Source organism: Enoplosus armatus, chromosome 2, assembly GCF_043641665.1.
Source record: "Enoplosus armatus isolate fEnoArm2 chromosome 2, fEnoArm2.hap1, whole genome shotgun sequence".
Taxonomy (NCBI): Eukaryota; Metazoa; Chordata; class Actinopteri; order Centrarchiformes; family Enoplosidae; genus Enoplosus; species Enoplosus armatus.
Window position 1 is genome coordinate 3271656 of NC_092181.1, and position 14002 is coordinate 3285657.

The 14002-nt window shown below is 41.5% G+C and overlaps 1 protein-coding gene across 1 annotated transcript; it reads right to left on the reverse strand.

Annotated features, from left to right (window-relative positions):
• Nucleotides 1-254: 254 nt before the first annotated feature.
• On the reverse strand, nt 255-13785 carry pld5 (phospholipase D family member 5). Its single transcript, XM_070926542.1, has 10 exons — nt 13612-13785; nt 6138-6274; nt 5283-5466; nt 4939-5047; nt 4335-4462; nt 2777-2974; nt 1923-2074; nt 1585-1750; nt 1403-1493; nt 255-514 (listed from the first exon to the last, which is right to left on the reverse strand). Exons 1-10 carry the CDS (start codon nt 13768-13770, stop codon nt 255-257), a joined length of 1584 nt encoding a protein of 527 aa, XP_070782643.1. The 5' UTR covers nt 13771-13785.
• Between the last annotated feature and the right edge of the window lie 217 nt (nt 13786-14002).

The window sequence follows — 14002 nt, forward strand, 5'->3', positions numbered from 1 at the left end:
TTGATTTCAATATTCATGCAGCATAGCATGCCCATATAACAGTCAACAATTATTTAAGGAGTTAGATAGTATTATACTGTAACTTGCAACTGCAGTGAGTCAAATTATTACCTCAACATTGTCTTTGTTGACTGTAATTGAATCTATTAAAATAATTAAAGTCAAGTCTAATAGTGTAAGTCACATTCTCATATTGAATACATGTGTTGTATTCTGCCTTATGAGACTTTAGGATATAGAAAGACATTATGTGCTTAGAAAGATAAAGGGTTGTTCCACTCGTTTTCCTCCTTGGTCTCCATAGGAATTTTGGCTTGTTGCAGGTTTCTGTATTTGCCCTGTTGACCTTTGTTTTCTTGTAGGCTCTTAGCGTAACGTGACCTCCAGTCTCTTTCAAAAGCAGTCTTGAGGTAATCCAGGATTGTCACTCCGCTGTTAAGATCACTTTTCAACTGGACCACCAGCCCAACTCCTGCATTAATGGCAAAGTCACTACCAACCCAGTCATGGTTACCTGCGGACAAACAGCAAACCTTAGATGTTGTGTGTGTAACAGATCTCAAGGAAAGATTACTTTGAGTTCCAGCACTGTGCTTTTCTTTTTGGTGTCCATGTGCAAACGTATGTACAGTTTGGTGCTTGTGTGTCAGTGTCTGAGTGAGCAAACATTTTAAAGCAATAGCAATAGTAACTACTATACTAGCAGTACGTACTGATTTGGCCAAAATGTAGCATGTAGTATGCAAACAAAAGCAAACTCTTCAGTATGCTTCGGACCAGTCGACCTCACCTACTGTGTCCCACAATGCAAAATAAATTGATTTGACAGTTTCATACTGAATACTACTATGAACAGCAATATGTACTACATACTGCATTTGTCGGTAGTATGTAGTAGGGGGTTCCGAATACAGAGTCTCTGTTGGTTGCCTGGCAACCTCATAGTGACGTCATGAGTTTAGGAAGTTACTGCTCTAAGCCAAAAAAAAATACAGCACATAATCCTGGTAAAACTGCAAGCTGCTGTTTTTCCACTTTTGTTTTTGTAAAGATTGAACGCGATGGTTAGAGGTGTCCTTAGGCAGACTTTATTTTCTTTGGACAGAGCCAGGCTAGTTGTTTCCCCCTGTTTTCAGTCTTTGGGCTAAGCTTAGTGTTTCCTGGCTGTAGCTTCAACAGATACACAGGAGAGTGGTATCAATCTTCTCAATCTCTTGACAAGAAAGCGAACAAGACTATTTACTGTCTATGTCACTAATCTTTACACTAACCTATTCCTTTAAAAAGTACTGTCTAAATAAAATCACGACCCATTGTAATACCTTGAAAATGTGTAAATGCAAATAAAAAAATAATTTAAATGTAAATTGAATTGCTTGCAAACACATAATACATTGCCTACCAATGTAGACAGCATTGTCGGTCACCATGTACTTGTTGTGGTTGAGTCCGTGTTGAATGTCATCCTTTTGCTCCTTGTGACTAAAAAACCTCTGCAAAAATCAAGTTTAACAATATCAGTGTGTAAGATGCCACACCAACTCAATTTCAATGTTTGGACGAGTGTTGTGTTCATTCACGTACCACCTCTAATGAACAGTTGCGCAGCTGCATGCAGAGCGACTTGAGGGAGGTGACAAAGTTAAAGGTGAGGGGGTGAGTCTTCTTCCAGAAGCTTATCAGCAGGCGAACTCTGACTCCTCTCAGAACCACAGCCTCCCTGATCACCTCATCAATAGGCGACCAGTACCTATTGATGCAACCATTGAAATTAGACAGTGTTTTACAATCTAAAGGCAATGATGCACTTACAGTGCGTTTCTCAAATTTAAGTTGCACAAAGATTTGATTTCATTCATTTGTTATTCCCTCGACCAACAACTACACGGTAGAATATAGAGGAATATAGAGGTTTGATGTACCTTGTGACTGAGGTTCCTCTGAAATTCCTGTTCACCAGAGGAAGGTAGTCCGTCACTGATATGAAGATGAATGTCTTTGCTCTCTGGATGACTTGATAGATGGCATCTACATCTCTGGTGCGATCTTTAGAGCAGAAGACTTCAGGAGAGGTCTGCAGAAAGGATGCAAGACTCACACAAGTTTGTGCCACAAATTCTATACAGATTGCAAAAATCTAAGAAGTGAAAGGTGGACAAAAATGTGATTTAGACGTTAATATTGTTTCAGTTCAACAAACAAAAGTTGACAACTGTATCATTTACACTCTACTGAAACATGTTAAAACTGACAACATAATTTTGTTCACAATTTTCCAAAATCTCTGACAGATTCAGTGTACGATTTTGAGTAAAGAAAAACAATGCACATTTCTCCAACCATGTATCACTATTAGAATAAGTGAAGAACATGAGCAGGTTGGAGTTGCCAGCAGCTCGTGACAGCATGGCTCCATTAGTTCCTGTAGGATGATAAATGTCCTAAATGCAACTGATAAGCGTCTTGTCGCTTAGAGGGTAACAAGATTCATTACTGTCAAATTAAGCTGAGGTACTGAGTTATTCAGACTCAGGATGCTCCTCAGCATGATACTGACATGATTAATCACCCGTTGTGCGTGTCTGTTATTAGTCGTAGTGAAACTTTTATAAAGACATTCACTATCTTATCCAGAGGCAGGAAATTAGTGCCTCAGGAGGGATATAAACCAGTCTAAGAATTTATTATGGACACAACCTGTGGTTTCTGCATTTTTTACAGAGTCAATCGATATGTTAACGTGCAGAAAACATCAAATAACAAAGTCGTTCCTCACAGACAAATATGCAGTGGCCTCTGTATCGTTGAGTTGTAGCTCCAGGGCGTCATGCCTCCCGTAGAGGGCTGTAACTCTCTTCGACCAGATGGAGGGGATGTAGTCCCTCTCGTGGAGCTGCCAGTAAAATGAAAAGACTCGTTGGAGGTCCAGAGCCAGACAGCTGCAGTTATACAGCATCACCCCCAGTTCTTTCCTCTGTGGGGTGTCAGAGAGGAGCAGACAGAAAGAGGTAATGCAGCAGAAAAGTTGCAGTGTAGGTGTGAACGCTGGATAGACATGCTTCGGCAATGTGAGGCAGGAAGTAGAGTTTAGAGTGAGAATATTAACACTGTGAGAGGGTTTCATTTTAAGATCATAATGGGATCAGATTTTTTACTGGGGGGGAGCTTGAAGAACAACTTAAGAGTCTCTAGAGCCATGCTAGCAGCTCTGTGAGGCTAGGCACAGTGGTGCTTTGAGCTAAATGCTAACATTAGCATGCTAACAGGCTCAAAGTGACAATGCTAGCATGCTCACATTTATCAGGTGTAATATTTACCATATATGGCAAACACGGTAGATATTAGACCTTCCAGTTGGGTGTATTAGCATGTTACCATTTGCTAACTATCCCAGATGGGAATGTCATAAATCTAAGTACTGGACAATTCTGACTTGATGATGGCTCTAGATGAAAAGTTAAGGGATCACCAAAGTTATTACACTTCACCCTGATGGGGACATTTATGTTGTACCACATTTAAGGGCAATCCATCCAGCCATTGTTGAGATATCTCAGTCTGGACCAAAGTTGTAGACTGACCAACCATCCATAGAGCCACTAGCATGGCTAAAGACATAAAAATGAAATGTGAACAAGAGACAGCCGTGCTAAATATACTCTCGCCTGGTTGTTAATTAGCCTACACAGCAGAACTTGGCTTTGTGTTTATTCTGTTTTGGCGATTGACCCAGATGGAAGCACTCAGGTTTCAGTCTATTCTACTGTATGTATGGTGAATTTCAGACAGATTCTGCCTTACTCCCCTTTTCTCTCTCTTCTTTCCTGCCTTTCCATCATTTGCTCTGTACAGTCTGTGTGTGCGTTCCTTCCCTCTGGCTCCTAAGTTAATTATACTGAACAGTAGTTCTACCTCCAGCCAGCACTGAAGCATGAAAACTGCCAGGTAATCACTTCAAGTAGTAGTATGCTAATGCTCCCCGGTTCCTCCTCTGTTGTGAATTACACATTAAATGCAAAGTGAAATGCTACTTGTCTTTCTGGCCCACCTCAGACAGCAAACTTAAATCATCCCCAATGCCCATTAAGAGTTGCTGGAGTAACTGCATAAAAAGGTACAGGTGTACAGTGAAAATAATCCAGACCCTGTGTTATGTTTCAAGTCCCTGTGGGGTGCCAAGGTTATCATTTAATTAAATTTGTGCGCGTCCAGCTTTTACTTCTGAGAGACCAAAAGCTACTGTGGCCGTTTTTAGGCCAGAAATGAGCTGCAGACTGGACCACACCTGACTACAGGGGCTCATTTATCCTCAGGTTGTTGGTGTTTGTTGTTACCTTGGAGAGTGACCTCCAATCCATATCAGCACTCCCGATGTAAATGTGCTTCCGATCCACTATCCAGAATGAGGAATGTAGTCGTCCTCTGGTAAGAGCTGTCATATTAATAAAACGAACGTCTGCATCTAGACAACATGAGAGAGAGAGAAAGACATGGAGTGGTGGCAGTATGAAAAGTTTCAAAGAATGAGATGGCAAGAATGGAAATCTGCCAATTGGCCTTGGACTGTCTGACGGCAGGCAGCCTGAGAGGCTTTGAAAGGAAACCAGTCAGGTACATTTGCACATTCATGATTTTTTTGTCCTTCATTGTGAAGTTTGGCAGACATGAAGGTTGCATGACCCGTGCTGTGGAGCCGCTGGATGGAGCTGGATCTGTTTTCCTTCAAATCAGAGATGCTGTATGCGATGTAGTGCTGCCGGGCTTAAACAGGAAACTTAAAAAATGTATAAAATACATGGGAATCTTCTTTTAAATACTGGTTTGTGCACAAGAAATGTAGTCAGGCGAGTTGTCAGGAGTTATAAATCTTCCTTCTAGTTGGCTAACGTGACAAACTACAAATTGCTTTAATAAAATGAAAATATGACAGTCACTCACTGTGCGCTGCCAAGGTCTTCAGTTCAGCAGAGTTTGTCAGACTGCTGGCAATCTTCAGTTTAACCCCACGAGATTTCAGGCTGAGCAGTCTCTGGAACAAAAGCTGACCCTGAGGAAGAGAGTGATGTTCTGTACTGTCGTTGAGCGTTTGAGCAGCGTTTCCGGATGTCTCTTAAAAGGGCAACACTCACATCTCCGCAGGACTAACCTCATTAAAAGACTATATACAGATTTACTTGAAAATAATTGCATTTCCTCTTGCAGGACACCTGGGAAATGCAGTTGGTTCATGTTCTGCAGGAATGTAGGGGGATTTATTCAGACATTCAGCCATGACTTCGTACCTGTTTGGCAGTGCTTGGCATTGTTTCCGGGTCCCATGGGTTTAAGGCCCAGACAGGTGACACCACCTCAACTGAGCGCTTTGCTAGGTCCAACAGTGTGTGAAAGCCAACAGAGAGAGGGAGGTGGGGTCTGCCTTCAGTGGGGAGAGAAAGGTCGTCTGGAATATTCTCCACAAGCTCGATGCTGAAAGTAACACATGCTAAATTCAATGATTTTACACTTCAAAGTCTGTTTACACGTCTTTACGAGCACAAAAAGTTGTATAGAATCTTTTTGTGGCTCCAGGGGAAGCTGCGCGAAATCTGATCCTCAAGTGATGTCACTTAAGTCAGCGGCGGTTGGGGCTGAAGATGAAATGTCAAAAATCTGAGGGTGTGGAGTTTGAAAGAAGTAAGCCTACCAGACCTCTGTATGAGGCTGCATTAGATGCAACTAGCACAACACAGCCAAATCTCAAAACAGAACTATTGGTGCTCATGTTGCATTGTGGGTAATGTGGTTTTTCAACAAGGCCTTCAATAAAAAGATGATACCTCTGGTTCTGCTGCATTGATTTAGATCCATCTTGAGTCCGACAATGTAATAGGAGTGCGATGCGAAATTGGTGGAGTCCTCTTTTAAGAGTGTGTAGAAATATGGCACTATACTCTGATCATCTATCAATCGTAGTTGTTCCTAAATAACTGAATTGAGGATTATGTAGTAGATAATGATGAGTTACTGAAGAACAGGCTTGGAGATACTATATTCATGAATCATTATGTTATGGATATTTTGCACTATATACATGAATGCAAACCTTATTATCTTCTTGCCTTGTTATGTTATCATGTCACACTTGCAGAGTATCTTACCGGCAGTCACTGCAACAGTTTTCCTCTGTGATACCGTCCTCATTGTCCCCCCAAATGTCCACTGATGAGAAGAGCAGTGCTGCCAGAACAGCAAAGCAGCAGAGAAGGGCAAAGATGGCAATGCACTTCTGCTGGGTCTGGAAGACGAGTTAGACACACACACATTAATTAAGTCCGACTTCATTCATTAATGTGTTTTTGTGAAGGATGCAGCACTGTAGAACTCAACTCTTCTCCTGTTGTTAAACAGCAGGTTAACAACTTGCAGTGAAGACATTGGCAGTTTTGGGAGGTGAACAAAAGGGTCATTAACAGCCCTAAAATGCTAATGTCCTCAGTCAATATCATTGATTAGAGCAATGCTCAACACAACAACAACTTATTTTGACAGTAGAAACCCTTGATTGGACAACCAGGCTGCAGAACTCTGGAGCAACAACCCCCCAGCTTCACAAATCTCACTTTATGCCTCAGAGCAGAGGACAAGTGAAGTGGAACACTCTCCAGCTGAAGGCAAATTGATACACACTGAAGCCCAACTATAAGGAATATTGGAAAGCAATGCTTTATGCTTTTCTGTATACTGTCTGCTTTGTTATTCAAGCGAATCCCAGCTGAAAGGGATTTTATGACCTCTGTGTCAGGATGGATATGCCCAATGTCGCATTTATGACAAGCAATATTAAAGGCAATATTAGTGTGCATGCATGTGTGCGCAGTATGTGGTATATACTGGTTGTAATAAGGGTGGAGTGACAGTCAGTGTGTGGTCAGTGGTTATGAAGCAGCAGCCTTATTGCTCTGATCCAGCCTGAGGAGTCTTGATTTTCACTGTTTTGAAAGTGCAGTTAGGCACTTCTGTTTTGCTTACGACTACAGATTTTCACCACCTCATTCCCTGCCCTGTTTGGCTTTGTCGGTTTTGTGAGCCGTCATCACATCTCATTACATATTCTCTTTTGTTGCGTTCGATCAATCGCATGAATTGTAACCCGCTGATTAGTTCGGTAGTGTAAGCAGGAGCTTTTCTCAGAAAGACAACTTTTAGAAAATTTGACTACGAAACAAAAGAAAAACACAATTCAGCACCAAGTCATAGAGAAGATGGGGGTTGGAGGATGTTTGTCAACCTCATCTCCCACTCTTCTCTACACTGTCTGTCTGGGGCAATGAGGCTGAAAGACTGGTGCCACTCGGATGCACCTTACACCCCTCGGCTGTCCACTGAGACCCCTGAGCTCTTCATCACATTTAGCAGAGTCGAGGACCATGCTTGACTTGTGGACGTGTACGTGGCTGCTAGGAAATAAAGCCTCATGATACAGGACAAGACTGACAGAGTGAGACAGGTCAGTTGGCTTACAGCTACTGATGCAGTAAGATACAATATTTCCTTCACTTCAAAAACACACTGGACACACAACGGGTCAAAATAACATTACATAGTAAGCACAAAGTTTAGAGATGACACAATTAATTATTCAATTATTTGATTGAAAGAAAGTCAATAGGCAAAAAAAAAAAATAATAATAAATTGTCATTTATCAAGCAAAAATGCTCAACATTTGCTGGTTCTAGCTTCTCAAATGTGGGGATTTTCTTCTTTTCTTTGTTTTATATCATGGTAAATTGAATATCTTTGGGTTTTGTAATGTTGGACAAATGTTTGGTCCAAACAAGCAAGTTGCAGAAATACACTTGATCTGTGAGAAACCTTTTTCACTATTTTCTGAATTTTTATAGACTACATCATCAATTGAAAATTAATTGACAGCAATTTTGACAATCAATAGAATGGTCCAAGTCGTTTATCAAGCAAAATGCCAAATATTAGCTGCATCCCAAATGTGTGGATTTTCTTCTTTTCTCAATTTCATATCATTGTCATATGTTTGGGTTTTGTAATGTTGTTTGGACTAAACAAGGAATTTAAAGAGGTCCCCTTGGGCTCTGGGAAATTGTGGCAGACAATTTTCTGATTAAACAATTACTCAATTATTCGAATAAATAATTGATCATGAAATAATTGATCATTAAATATTTAATCGCAGACCTAACTGCGTTTATTATACAAATCTGTGTTTCCACTGGGTAATTGAAGAACACATGGACTGAGTTTAAGGCTTCATCCAAATAAATCCATGAATGAATAATGGAATGGAAGCCAGGAAGAAAAGCCTAAAGCAAGTATGCACTAGAATCCAGCCAACAGACAAAATGAGAATAATATCCGATATTAAAGAGATGCAGAGCGAAGCGAATGTAGTCGAGGGCTGTAAACGTCACCTTCAAGGGCTCCTGTGTGGTCGGTCCCGCCATGAGAGCAGCACTCCTTCAAACTTCTCTGACAGGTGGGAAACAGCAGCTCAGTCACACATCTGTGTCTGTCTGTCTCTCTGCCTCTATCAGCCCCTCAGACCGTCTCACTCTGGTGTCTTCACTCTTTGTCGCTGTCTTCATCCTGCTGGCTCCTCACTGTCCTGGAAGGCGTGTGTGTGCACCTCAGCTCCTGGTCCTGACATGGTTCCTCCAGCCTCTGGCTGCATGTATGTGTGTGTGTGTGTGTGTGTGTGTGTGTGTGTGTGTGTGTGTGAGCTGTATGTGTGCTGCTCACTCTCTGCTTCTCAGTGGAGGTGGTGAGAGAGATGGAGAAAGACCAGCCCCTCTCATTCAAACGACCAATACAGAGCTGTAGCTCTGAGCCCCAGCAACCCCCCTCCTCCTCCTACTCGATTCCTCTCTCCTCTTCCTCTTCTCTCTTTATCTTCCTCTTTTATCTGCCATGTGAACAAACCTCATCTGGCAGAAAGCAGTTGGGCTTGGCTTAGAAGGGGAGGGATGCTGAAACATGCCACTGGTGATCCACTGCGTTTGACAGCTGCTGCAAAACTACCACATTGTTCTGAATTCATTAAGTGGGACATGTACACACACTCAAACACACATACATAAGCACTCAGAGAAGACAAAAGAATGTAAAACAGCCCTATAGCTCACATTAATAACTTCAACTGACGACATAACTGTCAGTCAGCAGTATTGTCTGCTTTAATCCCCACTATGTTTAAATCATTGTAATAAATGTGCTTTTCGGTAATGCACCAGATTCCACAGCACTCATTCATGTTTCACTTCCACCTTATAAAGCTTCAGATCTAAAGTTCTGCACAGGAGTACAATGAATGGCCTTGGTGGGGAAAAATGAAATATTCAAATACTATCTTCCACCCCTTTATTCGCCCCCAGCCCTTTTCTCACAGATGAATATAGCCTTGCCTATAAGCAGAAAACGACATATGCTGCTGACTGCAGGCAAGCTGCTGCTGTGTTTATGAGTTCATCACTGTATGGGGAGTAAAGGAAGGACCTGATGGGGGGCGAGAGATAAATGAGAGAAGGATAAGGAGAAGGAAGGAGAAGGAGAAGGAAGAGTTGTAACTTCTGACATAGTTATAGTCGTGCTCAATAGATTGAACTTACACAAGGGGCAGCAGACTGTTACATAGTATTAAAACAAGTTTCAAGATGTTTTTTTAGCCACACTAGCGACATTGACATTTGCGGTTTTGAGTGAAATGTTACTGGATAGATTGCTATGAAATTTGGTACACACATTCATGTTTCTGTCAGGATGAATTGTAATAACTTTGGTGATCCACTGAATTTCCATCTGGCGCCATCATCAGGTCAAATTTTTAATTAATCCAAATCTTTGGCTTATGACAAAATACCTGCAAAACTAATGGCAGTCTCATCAGCCTCAGCTGTACTTTGTGTTTAGGGCTAATTAGCAAATGTTAGCATGCTAACATGCTAAGCTAAGACGGTGAACATGGCAAACAGTCGAAGTGAAACTGGACCTTTCGGTTATCTTCCAGACGTAAGAAAATCCCATTGACATTTGTAACTACACTAATAATTAAAATGTAAAAATACAGCCTTTGAACAGAGCCTTGCTCAACATGTCGTGTTGCTTCATATATTTAGATAAGGATGGTAGACTTTTTGAAAAACTATAGTATGTAATACTGTTGTTTATTCAACATTTATGTTTTTTAGAGGCCTTTAATAAACACCATTTCCCATAAGCCCTTGATGTTCACTAAACATCGTGGTTTGACAGAAGATTAGCTCAGACATGTCCGTAACAGCAGGACAGAGAGGACCAAACACTGTAGAAGTTTTAGACAGCAGCGATTACAACTAGAAAGTTCAAGAAATTACTTAAGAGTTTTATGGATATGGACGAAACCAAGTTACAATGACGTAAGTACCTGCGATGCCACGCCTGTAGTTTTTAGTTATTTTTTGATGGGAGCTGTAGTTTTTTCTCACAAAAGTAATTGTTGTTTAACTTTGTTAAAATCGCAAAAGTTTCCAAAACATATAGTAACTGGTGTAGTTCATCATCAGTATTATAGACTATCATAGATACAGTCTATTATCAGCATGTTAGCATTATCACTGTGAGCTTGTTGCCATGATAGCATTAGCATTTAGCTTAAAGCACCACTGTTCCTCGTACCCTGAAGAGCCGAAGGATATTAAATTATACAATAATTACACTGTAAAAAGATCCCACCCTGAGGTATTTTGATTTATCTCCCACTCCTTTAGGCAACATAGCAATGAACAAACTAAGACTTTTTATCAATGAAAAAACTGATGATTTGTCGGTGTAATTCCCACAGAGCTTGTAGCGTAAGGGTGATTTTTAATTATAAAGACTTGTGGAGCGCTGCGTGAGATGCCAGAGAGAGAGAGAGGAAGCAGAGGAACAAAGTCATAGCAGTGAAACCTGCTGTGTCCGTCTGGGGCTGGTGCCCTCTGCACGTCACCCTGTCTGTGAGCGAAAAGAGAGAGAGAGAGAGACAGAGGGGACAGAAATGTTTGGAGCACTTCCCAGGAGAGGTGAATGTTCCTAAAGCTGCACACATGGGGGATCAAACAAACACACTTTCAAACAGTGGAAGTCAAACAGAAGATGGGTTTTTCACCGTTTCCCTGACCGTCATAAGCACAGACCATCAGCTGACACAGTTAACAACATGAACGAGATCCCCAGCTAACGGTCAGTAGCGGTCGCGCCTGGAAACTGTTGACATAAACAATTCACCAACAGCACAGTCACCCCCATGATGCAACATTGAATACTAATGTATGAAGTGCCTACCAGTGCAGTTTTTTTCTTACAGCTGTGAGAGCTCCTTTTGATCTGTACACTTTTCAAGCGACGCAGTTTGCAGGAGAGCAGTTCAGAGGTCACAGCAACCTTTACAGTTCGTTCCTCTCTCTCTGTACGGGACGTCATTATCTGATGATGATTCTTCAACACAAGGGACCAATTATAAATAGTCATCATCTTTAAGAGCCACACAGCAAGGCACATCCAGACTACACCGGTAAAGGCTTTTATGCACAGTGTGTGTGTGTTTGTGTGTGTGTGTGTGTGTGTGTGTATGACAAAAATATGGTGGTGAAAGTCCATATTTTTTCAACTAGTTTTGGCCTCTTGTTACTTTTTTACTGCAAGAAACGGGAAGACTCCACTTGACTCCATCAAGTCTTTGCCCTTTTAGTAAGGTTTGATTAAGTTGTTTCAACAGCATGTCAAAGGCAATATCTCAGTGTGTAGTTGAGTCCTACCTCAAGCTGAAATATAGTCATTGAAATGCATGAAAACAATTGTTATATGTAACCAAGACATTCACAAAACTTTCACTTTTCAACTCAGTTTAACTGGAAATACGGATGTTGATGTTGACCTGCAAATCACCTGAACTGTCCTTATAGGTGTACATTTAAAACCATTCAAAATTTTGTTGCTATTTAGTTATGTATGAATTATTCCCCCCTCTCACCCAAACACACTCCTGTGGGTGCCAATGAAGGACGCCTCTATGTAGGTGTTTCACCTTCACACCAAAAGCTCAACAGTAGGTGTCCATGCGTGCACAGGACGTGATGTTGTTGTTTTTTTTAACATTGCCATGGCGTCATACTCAGGGTGATATGTGCTGAGTGAAGGCTGACTGGGCGCAACGCCATGAGAGACTGCCGGGCCACATGCCAAAGGGACTGTGGATGGGGTGCTGAGAGGGATCCAGCAGGGGAAAAAGTGATCCTGTTTGGTTGTTCAGAAAGCTCCATGCGAATGTCTGTCCACAGCGGAGTACTGGAACTACAAGTTCAGCCTCTACAACAGGCCACATGGTTAAAAGAGAGAGGAGGAATGGCTAAGCACTTGCTGGATGGAAAAGAAATACTAGAAAACACAAATTATTGACAATCTGCCCCCTTTTCATTCCTTCTTTTAATTTAATTGTTTATGTAACAGGAAACAAAAGTAGGGATAAAATGTATAATAAAAAGATTATTTAAAAAACAACGAAAGAACCCTTTCTTTCACTCTGGGGTTTGTACAAGGACGAATTGTGCATCATTTCAATTCATCACAACCTTTTGGTAAAATCTAACTGCTGAAGAAATGTTGAGCTCTAAATGTAATGAAGAAAAATATTTTCAAAAGGGAGCATGTCAAACAGAAAGAATTTCTTTGGGACTCAGCACCTGGACATGAAGCTGTGCGTGTGTTCACTGACCTTTAGGTAAAATGCCGTCAAATCGTGCAGGATTTGATATCTGCATGATATGTCATCTCATTTTTTATTGGAAATGCCTTGTACATTTAGGAGTCAAACTTTTCAACTATGAAAACTGTAAGGCAATGCAGACCGGGATCACAGACCGTAGACAGGCTGTAAACATGCTGTAAATAAATCTCTGCTTTAGGGGTGTCAGAAAACCACCAGAGCCCATGGTGACATATTCATTCACCATGGGCTCTGTTTATTTTGTCTGAGCAATGGTCCAAATCCCAAAGATATCAAGTTTACTCTCATTCAACACAAAGGAAAGCAGCATTTTTTTGCTAGAAAAAGGATTAATCGATTATCAAAATTGTTGCCAATTTAATTTCTGTTGATCGACTAATTGATTAAAGGGCCAATGGCCTTTTTTTGTGTGCATCTGCACTGGGTGTGTGGCAGCAGAAAAGAAAGTGGTAATCAATTCTCATTGGAGGCAACAGCTCAATTGCACACTTCTCCAGCAGCAATTCTCCTGTGCTGAGACTGATGCACCACAAGCATGCAGAATGAATGGGTTTCTTTCCAGTGGATGAAACCAATGCCTCTCCTGGGCTCACGGGATACCAGATTGCATATTGAACAACATGGCTGGTGAATAAATTCCTCTGAATATACTTTAACACACTTTAGATACTCCTGGATATGCTTTCAGATACTTAAAATGTTTAATTTGACATAAGTCAAGCTAGTGGCAGACTTTATTCAATCAACACCCCTCTTCAATTTCCGAGTTTTAACTTCACCTCTTCAGCTTCCAAAAGGCAGATGTACAGTTCAATAAATCACGGCATGATGTTTGAGAGGTACCTGACAGTTATCTCACCTGTTGCTGCTTGTTTTTGCGTCGGGGAAAGATGGATGCGGAGTAGCCCTGCTGTTGGACAGCACTGAAGCTGCTGCTTTTCATTTGAGACATGCAGGACAGGGGGGCCGGAGGAGCTGCCTCTTGTCCCCTCGACCTTGGATCATCTGACAGTTTCATTGATGACCTGTGAGCTGCTGCACACACTGTCTGATCTAAACACACACACACACACACTCACAGCCGAGCACACATAGAAATGCTATCACTCCCGTCTTCTCTCTTTTCTTTTCTATCTATCATTCAGTAGCTGAATCAGCCACTATTGGTCTCTGTGCCGTCTGAGTATGCACTCTGCCTGTTTGTGGCCAGAGTACCTATGCCTCCTCACACTCGCACACACTTGTTGGGG

Excerpts from the sequence above, each read along its gene's own strand:
- pld5 (XM_070926542.1), bottom strand. The coding sequence starts at position 13,770 with ATGAAACTGTCAGATGATCCAAGGTCGAGGGGACAAGAGGCAGCTCCT. Across the intron at positions 1,751-1,922 it reads AGAGGAACCTCAGTCACAAG|GTACTGGTCGCCTATTGATG; the intron begins GTACATCAAACC and ends TTGCATCAATAG. Across the intron at positions 515-1,402 it reads CGACAATGCTGTCTACATTG|GTAACCATGACTGGGTTGGT; the intron begins GTAGGCAATGTA and ends GTTTGTCCGCAG.